The sequence below is a fragment of the Lygodium microphyllum genome, chromosome 25, assembly GCF_053477565.2.
Source record: "Lygodium microphyllum isolate KBCC chromosome 25, Lygodium_microphyllum_v1.1.10, whole genome shotgun sequence".
Taxonomy (NCBI): Eukaryota; Viridiplantae; Streptophyta; class Polypodiopsida; order Schizaeales; family Lygodiaceae; genus Lygodium; species Lygodium microphyllum.
Genome location: NC_141159.1, coordinates 4987768 through 4999230, shown reverse-complemented (window position 1 = coordinate 4999230; position 11463 = coordinate 4987768). Strand labels below are relative to the sequence as shown.

General features: G+C 43.5%; 1 protein-coding gene across 1 annotated transcript in view; it reads right to left on the bottom strand.

Annotated features, from left to right (window-relative positions):
* Window positions 1-1076: 1076 nt before the first annotated feature.
* Window positions 1077-11463, bottom strand: part of LOC148013863 (CCR4-NOT transcription complex subunit) — an 81819-nt gene continuing 71432 nt past the window's right edge. The window contains exons 9-12 of the mRNA XM_087667021.1: window positions 5519-5592; window positions 5271-5412; window positions 1965-2043; window positions 1077-1887 (exon numbers count right to left, since the gene is read on the bottom strand). Of these exons, the coding sequence (XP_087523147.1) occupies window positions 1790-1887; window positions 1965-2043; window positions 5271-5412; window positions 5519-5592 (393 nt within the window). The 3' untranslated portion in view covers window positions 1077-1789. The remainder of the gene's footprint in view (window positions 1888-1964; window positions 2044-5270; window positions 5413-5518; window positions 5593-11463) is intronic.

Below are 11463 nucleotides of genomic sequence, written 5' to 3'. Positions count from 1 at the left end.
CACATTGCACTCGATGTGAGAAAACAAGGAATTATACTTTTCTTTTTTCGTGTTGGCAAAGCCATCAAGAATGAACCTTCTCTTGGCTCCACAAATGCACAAAAATTGCTAACATTGCTTTATTGTTTAGCATTACATAACCAAGAGGTAGTCTTCAAAATCCAATGAAGTTCTTATCTTTGCTCTATCAATGCAAAACAAGAAATTGTAGTTCTAGCTACCCACAAAGGCATTCAAAACTTCAATTATCAATGGAGCAACCACCTATTATTGATTTTATGTCCAATGTAGAGCAACAATCTAATAAGTTTTAAAAGTACAATTTTATGAAATGAGACCTTGTAACTTATGACATTTGGACAATTCTAAACTCAAAATATGGACATGATGATGCAAGCCACATTGACAATCTCCTCTTCCTAGGTGTTGCAACTTCCCTCTACTTCACCTCATAGTGCAATGCATGGTGATCTCAATTATTTGTAAACAAATAGCCTCAAGGTTGAGATTCATATAAGGTTGATAAATGTAGACAAAAATATAACCTTGAGTGGTCATAGACACCCTAAACTCACTCTTGAATGTTCATATTCTTTCACTTTGGGATTACTTGTCTCAATTCATTTATAGTGACATAGGGATCTCCAAAAAAACCCTACATAATTGCCCCAAAGTCATAGCAATAATCTGGTAGTCAAGCCCTCAAAGAGCAAACTAGGCTTTCAAAAAATCAAGTTATATCAGATGTGTACATTGATTCATTGTTATATGGATTATCTTTCCCTATTAATCAAACCACAAAGTGACAAACCTTATTATATGATGAATCAACTAAGAAGCTAGCAAAAGAAAGACAACCTTAAAATGAGCATGCATACAACTTTGAAAAAGGTATTGCATGCGTTAAAGTATGCCAACCATGAGAACCTCACATACTTCTATTTTTCAGCCCTTCACTGCTCAAGCAACCAATCATAAGCGACCCAAAGCTTCAAAAGTTTCAAGGGATCCTACACCAAAAATGCTTTAAGATCAAGCCTATTGTACACTTAGTGAAAGGATGTGTATAACTTGGAACCATTTAGTTCTCAACCACACTAAGCTTCACACCTCAGCTTGTAAAATCCAAGGGCATAGAGAATGTGTTTTACTTAGCCGCTCCTTCACACAAAAAAGTATAGCATAAGTGAAATAATCACAAACTAATTGTGCTAGCCTAAAAGGCAAAACCTTGCTAATTTCTCTAGAGAAGAGGTTAGTATATGTATATATATAAAATCTACCACTAGTTTGGCATTAAAGACCTTGTTCTGAAACAAGGTCTTCTCTAAGACCCTTTATTTACACATTATGCAACTATATATAGCAAAAATGAAGATGTGCACTCCGACACAACACATTTTTTGGATGCTTTTCAACGGTTAAAAAATATCTGGTATCTGAGCTCGGTATGCTTTCCTGCAGTTGCCAAAAATTCAAGATATCTTGAGCTCAGTATGCTACTCTAGATAGCTGCTTGGAAGGGAGATGCACACCTGTAGTACTGTGTACACTGTATACCACCACTGGAAAAGGAACACACAAGAGTGCTAATTGCAATCTTGCAGGACCGGCCATGTCAGCGAGGTACTACTGCTTTCAATGACAAGGAACCGCTTCTCAAAGACGATCTTCTTGTCAGAAATTATACATGAACAAGCTCCCTTTTGAAGAACCAGAATGCCTTCAGGACTCGGACTGATGTACAAGTAAAGGAGCTTCGTCCCGATGAAAGGCTTTGTATATACGGCTATTCTAAAGTTTTCAAAAGCCTAAACAACCCAGCTGCCTCTCTGATCCGCGAAAACTCGATACAGAATGCCTGGACCTCAATAAATAAATCTTGGACTGCCAACCAACAACAAAATGTCGACATCACTGACTAAAACTGACCATTGGTAACCGTCTTTAGAAAATGATCATACCATTTATAATTTTGTTGCGAATGAGAGACTGTAAAAATACACAGACGAGACGAACCAGACGGTTCTGCATATATTTATCCTGCAAACCAAGAGAAACGTCAAGGACACAGTCCAGCCAACTGGCATCCAAAGAATGCATCTTTAAATCAACCATTTCAATCCTACCAACTAGACACGTCCTTAAACATCTACCATAACATCAAGATTACTCCGGCTGCATGTTTTCACGGGAATAGTTGTGACTTGCATACATTTTGACACACACAAAATAATTCTGGCCGTAAGTAATTTGATAGTGTCTCAGAAAGATGATTGATTTGTAATACCAACCAAATGTTTTTTGTAGAATACAAAGTGCAGTTTTTGACCTTTTGGTGTAGAATAGACCCATGCCTATACTAATGTCTATAACATAATATCAAAGGCCCACATTTCTATCACTAATGATTTGCTGCCCATGTTCATGTAAAGGACTTTTTTTGACAGGGGAAAAGACTTCAAGCATAGTAAATATGCTTTGATGCCACAATCCCTAGAAAGATTCGTGTTGCATTTCATGAGAAACACAAAATATATAGAACATGTCATGTAGCATATTTACCTTGGTCTTAGTCTAGGAAATTAGCACGAGTCATGAGAACTAGGGCTAGGTATAAAAGGCAGAGATGTCAGATTTTGTGTACTTATGATCTTTCGAATATTCATGCTTGTCATCTCCATTCTTGGAGCTTTGAGGTTTCCATCCTCTTACCATGGCACGAGGTATGTTTTCATGCTCCACCATAGCATGTGTTGAGTTACATGCTACACCATTGCAAGAGGTGTGTTTCTTGCTGCTCTTTCATGTCCACCATTGTATCTTTTGGCTATGGCTACATTGAGTCATATGCATAATGTGACTTAGTTATGGCTATTTCATTTTCTTAATTTCTTACGATTGTTAGAAGTCTTTTCTACTTAGAGGCTAGCTTTATTATAGTGGTATCAAAGAATGTCTTTGATCCAACAGGGATGTCATTTTCAAGCTTTTGTTTGGTTCCGAGCATAGAAGATTGGTTGCAGCAGTTAAAGAGGACTTGCCAGTTTACAACTCATTCAAAGTTTGAACAATTTGGAAAGCTTTGGGACAAAAGAGGAGGCTACAAGAGACAGAGACCAGTAAAAAGAGAAGCTTCTTCCTTATCTCTGTCGCAGTCACTATTGTGTCCTGCAGAAAACTTAGATCTTCACCAGGATCCAGGGGTACCTCATGCTCTTCTGTGCTTTGTGCCCCACCCTTCTCTCTAATAGTCACCTGTAACCTCTTTCATTTCCCCTTTTTCTAGTTTTCTATATTGCCTGGGGTTGCCAAACTGCCAAAGCCCCTCACACTCCTTGATGCTGCAGTCTGAGTTGTTCAGCCCAAAGCTTCTTTTGCAGACAGTCTCTCTAATGAGAGACCTCCTTTGTGCAGAAATAAGAAAACTCTGGCAATGAGAGCTTGCTTGAGTAGAAGCTTTGATGAGTTTATCGGGAGTAAGCATAGAAAGAATGCAAGCTTAATCTATCAAGTAGAAGCACACAGAAGAGCTTCTGCTAGCTCCATGCATTCCTGCACAGATACTTTAACAACTTTTGGTTTAGTGGGCTCCTCATGATAGAGCAGGGTGTGTCTTCCAGGCCCATGTGCACCTTGTACACTGAATTTTATTGCACAAACTCTTGAGCCCATTGATCACATGGCTTCACAGCTGCAAATGGTGACAAAGCAGGCAACTGCATTTTCCTAAAAAAGGTTGCAAGATGCTTAAGTGACAAACTACTGAAATTCAAGCTCACACATAGAAAGTTTCTATGCTGTTGTAGGTTTGGGAGTTGAATACTGACTTCTTTAGAGGCCTTTCCCAAAGAAGTGGATGCCATGAGGCTCAAGAAGAGCGCCGTTCCCATGTCCACTTGATAGTTAAAATAAATTAGGGAAAACTCAGGAATGCTGAAAAGAATAGTAAATGAAGAAGATTTATCCTAGTAAAATCAGTTGATTGACTAAGTAGCTCAACTGAGATCTGATACCATGATAAAAATCATGGGCGATCTAGAGCTAGTTATCTGTAGCTAGGGTGGATTGTGAACTAAGGAGATCAGATTGAAATAAGGACTGAAATAAACCAGAAATAGAGAGCAAGCGGACCAAAACAACCAATTCTAAGGACCTGATCCAACTCTTGCTCGCATTGCGTAAGACTGATCACAATGAGCAAAAGGCTCGAAAAAGGCTTATCCTAGTAAAATCAGTTGATTGACTAAGTAGCTCAACTGAGATCTGATACCATGGGTTATCTAAAGCTAGTTATCTGTAGATAGGGTGGATTGTGAACTAAGGAGATCATATTGAAATAAGGACTGAAACAAACCAGAAATAGAGAGCAAGTAGACCAAAACAACTACTTGTAAGGACCTGATCCAGCTCTTGCTCACATTGCTCAAGACTGATCACAATGAGCACAAGGCTCTTCTTGTATAGGCTTCTCATAAGGTACCAAACCCTCTCTATCCATGTGCAACATGAGAATGAGTCACTGCTATTTAAGCCCTCCTCCCATACACCATTCGACCATATTTCTTGACAGTCTTCCTGCCTTGGACCCCAACTAGAGCTTAAGGAATGCCGTCAGTCCTCCAGTATGGTGGTCTCTCTCTTTCACACTATACCTTCTTAGATTATTGCACATTGTGTTGACCTCTTCTTGCACATATCAAGGTTTCAGAGCTGTTCGATCAGCCTCTTAAACATAAGCCCAACTCTTAACAACCTCTGCCAACATGCTACAGTTTAACCTGACCATAAAAATGAGCACAATACCAGCAAGTGGCCACTTTCCATGAACATTCAACCCATGCAATCATGCATTTCATGGTGTGATACAGTTGGCTACCACAGATCATCTTTGTTAATTATACAAAGGAAATTACAAAGAGACCTAAAGAAATAACAACCGATGATGATGTTAATTGAGCAAAGGGACATCAGATATGTAAAACTCAAGGATCAAAAACAGTTAGAGTTGATGGAAGAAGTATGGGGATTTGAAAACTTAGAGAGTGACCGTGTGAGACTAAAAATCAAAGCATATCATACAGGTTCATTCACAATTGCTGCACACAAACTATCCCTTTAATTAACTCAACCAATCCAAAACAAGATGTAAAGTCCAAAATCCAAAAGCTCATGATGTTGCACAAAGTGAAGCCATACTACACGCACTTTCTCAGAAAACAACTTGCCACATCAAGGCCAGAAGGTTTTACCACCACTTTGCTGCTTACCTTGATATTTTCACAAGAAGAGATGCAATTTGAGATATACATGTGTACAAATTCTGTGGGCAGATCTACAGCCGTTGTGAGTCTATTAACAACCTCCATAGAGTGTAGACTCATGTCCATGTTGACCAAAACTTTAAAATAACTGCCAAAACAATGGCATATCTAAAATCAGAGAAACCATAACAGTACAATTTTCATAACAGTGACAGAAGCAATGAAAAAATAAGAGTCCAACCAGGAATTCTTACTCAGAAATTTGCACGGAGTTCATCAACTTCAGCAGCACTTCTACAGCAATGACAGGGTTGTTTTCCACTAATTCCTAGTTCCAAAATTAGCAGCAAAGATCAGAAAATTTGCAGGAGATTATCAGTCAATGAAATATATGAAGACTTCTGTTTGGCGCCGGATGTCCAGCAAAGTACTTTTGTGCAATAAATCAACACTTATCTTCCATTTTCTTAATTCCAGCAAGACATTGCATATCAAGATAATTTAGTTTGCTATAAAGGAGGATGAGCTCTAGTTTTGCGTAAGCATCTATTATGTCTAATTGCTTAGAGAGATTATTTGTTTACATTAATCAGAAATCTATACGGCACAAATGAACCCTGGAATCCTTTTCATAACTTATAAGTGCACAAAATTTTACAACTTATAAGACAATTTGTGCATCAATATCCATTTACCTTTCTAGTAACAGTCTACATTTCTTAGATTTATTGCCCATTTTGGATGTCCAATGATGTCATGCGCATGTACATTGGATCTATGTGGCTGCTTCTTGAAGCAACCTATTATAATAGCATCCATAATCTCCTAAAGGCCCAGGGGTTAGACGCACCAACTATCTGTCAAAAGATGACGTACCAACGAGATAGTAGGGTTTGCAAGGAGGAACACAAAGTGAACTCGGCAAACATGGAGAAGAGAAGAGAAGAGAGAAGAAACTCTGATGAATGGAATGACAAAGTTCTGAATCATGGAGTAAATGTGATACAAGGGAACAAGGGTGTCGTAGCACAAGGAAGATGATGAAGACAGCCACGAACTACGAACCGCAATGTCCTCCTGAAAGGGTGTGAGGGTAGTGGAGAGGCTGGAGAGAAGAGGTAACGGACTGAATGAATCAGCCGTGAGGAATGAATGAGAGAGTGGCCTATAAATAGGCATAGTCAATCTAGGATGGCACCCTTTTTTGGGACTGCAAACCCTAAACACAAACCCTAAACGCAAAAACGCAAACTACGGGTGAAGGGTGAAGGGTTTCTCAACACCCCCTCTCAGGCCCAAAAAGGAGAACAAGAGAAGAGTGAGATGGAGATGCAATGCTACATGCTAAAGAATGCTCATGCAGCAGGTGCCACTTGGACAGCGTCCCTGGTGGAAAAATTGTTCACTTGCCCAAGCACCCTAGTATAAAGATGATGAAAACATGCAATGCATAGGAGGAATGTTGGACTTTGTGTGGTGCTGAGAACCATAAGGATATACTCGTACTCGATCTCGGGAGGTGGCTCCATGCTGACCAAGTGACCAAGGCAAGAAGAGAACAGGAGGAAGAATATGTAGAGGATCCCTAAGATCCAAGATTTCCACCGAAAAGGGAACCTGCAGTAAAAAACAGTAGATAGAGTAAACTAGAGAACCCAAAACTCAACCTCGAGAGAGAAGCCACTAGCTCCGTGCATCTATGCTGGAAGGAATACGAAGGCCATGTCACCAAGTCACGGCTGAACCTTTGAGGTCCCGATCTAGGTGGTACCTGAAGATCCTGGGTATCGATAGAAGAGATGACTGGTCGAGAACAACTACCCCAAGAACGTAGAGAATAGGTGAAGAACTTCATGTGGAGTAGGTTCCCCCTTTGAGGTGGGAGGTGGAGGGGCCCCCGCTGAAGTCGAAGAAGAAGTGGATGCCTCCTCTGAGGGCAAAGAAATAACATCCCCCTCTGTAGTAGATAGGGAATCCAAAAACTCATGGATCACGGACTCCGAAATGTCTGATGATGAAGGAAGTGCCGCCGATCATGCCGAAGAAGGTATCTAGGTTGCCAAAGAGCTCCCAGAGATGGCCTCTCAAACCTGAGTAGTCAAGGGTGGGGAAGGGTGGGGCTCAAAATGAGCAAGAGGTGGGCCACATTCACTGACTCTCAGTGGAGCGAACTGGATAGCCCAAGAAGAGGAAGGAGTCGAGCAGCTACTGTCTCTTGAAGGAGTGGACTGACAAGGAGACGGCATCAAACAATCGTTGTCTCTCAATGGAGCAAACTGTAAATACGTAGGTTGTGGAAGCCACTGTACCTGAAAATAAGTGGGAGAAGGCTGTCGTCGGCATTGCGACGATCTCCAAGAGGTCGTAACGCCAATCGATCCTCCATGTGCTCGAAAGGACTTAGTGTGCATTGGATGCGTCTTATTGCCTTGAGCATAATACTCTGATAGCCAATGCAAAACAATCTCTATGACCCAAAAAGGAGAGGTAGCACAAGAAGTGCTTGGTGGAAGACGCATATACTCCGAGGGATGGGAAGCAAAGGTCAAAGTCGGTAATCTTCGGTGGTGTGCCCAGTGATGCCACAGTAGGAGCACCCAGTAGTTTGGTCATCTGTTGGTAAAGAAGCCATGGGTACCAATGTGCCTTGCTGAAAAAGGAAGAGGTGAAAGAGGTCAGCTACGAACCATGAACCGCAATGTCCGCCTCAAGGGGTGTGAGGTAGTGTGAAGCACGAACCGCAATGTCTGCCGCAAGGGGTGGAAGGGTTGTGGAAGCGCTAGAAGTGAGCTGCCAATGGGAGGAGGATGCTACAAACAGTAAGAGGTTGCAACTAGTAGAAAAACACAGGTGAGGAGAGAGAAATACTAAAAACGCAAGTGAGGAGAGAGAAAGACTAAAAACGTAGGCTACAGGAGAGAGAAAGACTAAAAACGCAAGAAAAAACAGCAATAGCAGTCAATATGCTGAAATTAGCTCCGAACAGTGTGTGATAGGCTGGAAACAAGCACCAAACTGTTGTAGACAACAATGGCCAGCTTGGACCGCGATGTCCTCTGCATTCGGGGTGTGGGCAGCAAACTGAAATACCTGAAATCTGCAAAAACGAGATTGTTTTCTAAATGGAGAGTGATTAGCAACAGTCGCTCTACTGTAAACAACTGCAAACTACAGGTGGAAGGCTGGAAATAGGCGCCAAACTATAGATGACAGCAAGGGACAGCTGAGAATGCGATGTCCTCTGAGAAAGGGGTGTGGGCTGCAAGCTGAAAACACTTGAAACCTACAAAAACGAGATTTTGATGCAACGGAAGAAGAGAAGTGGATGCCCAACCTGTCAGAGTGCAGCGATGCGGAAGCGTGGGACCAAGACTGAGAGACAAAGAACGCAGAGAGAAAAGAGAGAGAGAAAAAGAGACAGTGGAAGATGAAGATCTGCTGTATAAAGTGTGCTGTATACAAAGATGTGCAAATATGTACACGGGCGCAGTGCGTGGAACTGCATGTCTCCACCTCGACGATGCAACCTGCTGTTCACCTCGAAGTCCGCTGCAATCTGCACGATCTCCAACCTGTAACCTGCAAATCGAATTGTGGAAAACTGTGCAGAACATCGGCTATAAGTAGCCAGCCAAAATGCGCCCAGAATAGACAGGTCGGCTGCATTAAATGCAGCTCACTGACCAGTACAGGTCGGACATGGCAGTCCGACTGGTCAGTCCGACCAGGCTGCCGTGCTGTATGGCCAGGAATCTGATCGCTAACACCCCCTCTCAAAGCCTGGACGTGGCAGAAGCCTGAGGGATCTGGCATGTCTCCGAAGTAGAGCCTGGGAAAGCGAAGATTGTCCTCCGTCTTGCAGTTCTCCACAGCGATGGTCTCATCCAGAAGCTTCTCTCTGATGAAGTGGTACTGGATCTCTATGTGCTTTGTCCGGGTATGGAAAACAGGATTCCGTGCCAAGGCAATGCAACTCTCATTGTCGCATTGCAGCAAAGTAGGACGAGTATGGGGGCAGCCAAGCTCCGCCAACAATCTCCAAAGCCACAGCCTCACATGTGGTGGAAGACGCGGCCGATATTCCGCCTCAGTAGATGAAAGGGCTACCGTGGGCTGCTTCTTGCTACTCCATGAGATAACACCAACACCCAAGGTAAAACAGTAGCCTGTAGTAGACCGCCTGTGGTCCACATCACCACCCCAATCCGAGTCGCTCCAACCTGCAAGTACAAGATCTGAACCACCTGTGCCTGCTGGATAATGAATCCCTGAGTCAGATGTCCCCCTCAAATACCGAAGTATCTGCTGGGCAGCCTGCCAATGCATCGTCTGAGGTTCACTCATGAACCCCGCCAAGAGACCAACGGCAAAACAAAGATCAACACGAGTGTTGAGGAGCCAAATCAATGATCCAATCAACTGACGATAGCGGGAAGCATCCGCCAAGGGAGAATCTGAGTGTGAAGTGGCCTTCCAGTTCGGATCCATAGGAGTAGAAATGGTCCGATAATCCTCCATCGCAAAAGAAACCAAGAGCTCCTGTACATATCTCTGCTGAGAGAGGAAAATCCCCCTCTGAGACTGATAAATCTCATGGCCCAAGAAGAAGTGGAGTAAACCCAAGTCCGTCATCTCAAACGTCTGATATAAAGCTGCCTTCGTCTCTTTGACCTTCTGTGCATGATCACCTATGACAATCAAATCGTCAACATACAACACAAAAAGCACACAACCAGCCTCGAAAGTGTGTACATAAAGCTGCGGATCAGCCTTGGAACGCGGATATCCCAACTGTGACTAAAGAAATGAGTCGATCTTCTCGTTCCATGCACGCGGAGCCTGCTTGAGGCCATATAAGGCCTACTTTAACCTGTAGACTTGCCCATCTGAAGTTACAAAGCCAGGAGGCTGCTCGACATAGATCTCCTCCTTCAAATCACCATTGAGGAAGGCCGACTTCACATCCAACTGGTAGACAGGCCATCTCCTATGGCCAGCCAAGACAAGAACAGCTCGAATAGTCGCCATACGAGCAGCAGGGGCAAAAGTGTCATGATAATCAATCCCTGGGCGTTGTACAAAACCTTTAGCAACAAGGCGAGCCTTGTGCTTGTCCAAAGAACCATCGCTAAGGTACTTGGTCTTAAAGACCCATTTGACGCCAATCACCTTCTTATTTGAGGGGCGAGGCACGAGATACCAAGTGCCATTCCTCTCAATAGCCTCCAGCTCGGCTTCCATAGCTTTCTTCCATGGTGCGGACTGTAAAGCCTCCTTCATGGAGGTGGGCTCTCGATCCTGCATAACACGGGTCATCAAACAATAGTTAGAGCAAACAAGCTCCGTAGAATGTGCTTGGTGCCTCCATGACTGCCGCGGACCATCCTGCGGTCCCCGCTCCTCAGAAACCCCCTCGATCCCTGAATCTCGGAGTGTGTCACGGGCCCAACGAGGAGGAGACCGGACCTCTCCTCGTCGCTCTCCATCAGCTGAAGACTCTGGGATATCCACCGGTGGTAACTCCTCGGGGGTGACCACTGGAACAGTAGACTCTGTATCGGAAACAGAATCGGAATCAAAAGGCGCTGGCTCCAAAGAAACTATCTCGGGAGCCCAACTTTCCCCTGGATCTCCAAGAACGAGATGCTCCTCACCTGCTGCTATGGCCAGAACCTCCACGAACCGCACATCTCGACTAGTGTACACATCCCGCTTGACGGGATCATACAAACGATAGCCTTGGGACTAAGAGCTATAGCCAACAAACACCTGTCTTCGAGAAGCTGCTTCAAATTTATCACGATGAGTCTTGGAAATGTGAACATAGGCATCACACCCAAAAACCCTGAAATAAGAAACATCGGGCTTAGTTCCAAAGTAAGCCTCAAAAGGTGTTATCCCATCAACGGCCGAAGTGGGGGATCGATTAAGGATGTGGACTGCAGTAGCCACAGCCTCGACCCACAAAAACTGTGTCTGTTGGTGCTCCATCATGGTGCGCGCCATCTCGATCACACTTCGGTTCTTCCGTTCAAGAATGCTATTTTCTTGAGGAGTGTTGGTGTTAGCAAACTCCCGATGAATACCTTTATTTGCACAAAAACGAGTAAACTCATTAGAAACAAATTCATCACTCTTGTCCGATCGCAAGGTCTTCAATCGCTGGCCCGATCGGTTCTCCTCAAAGAGAAGCCAATCC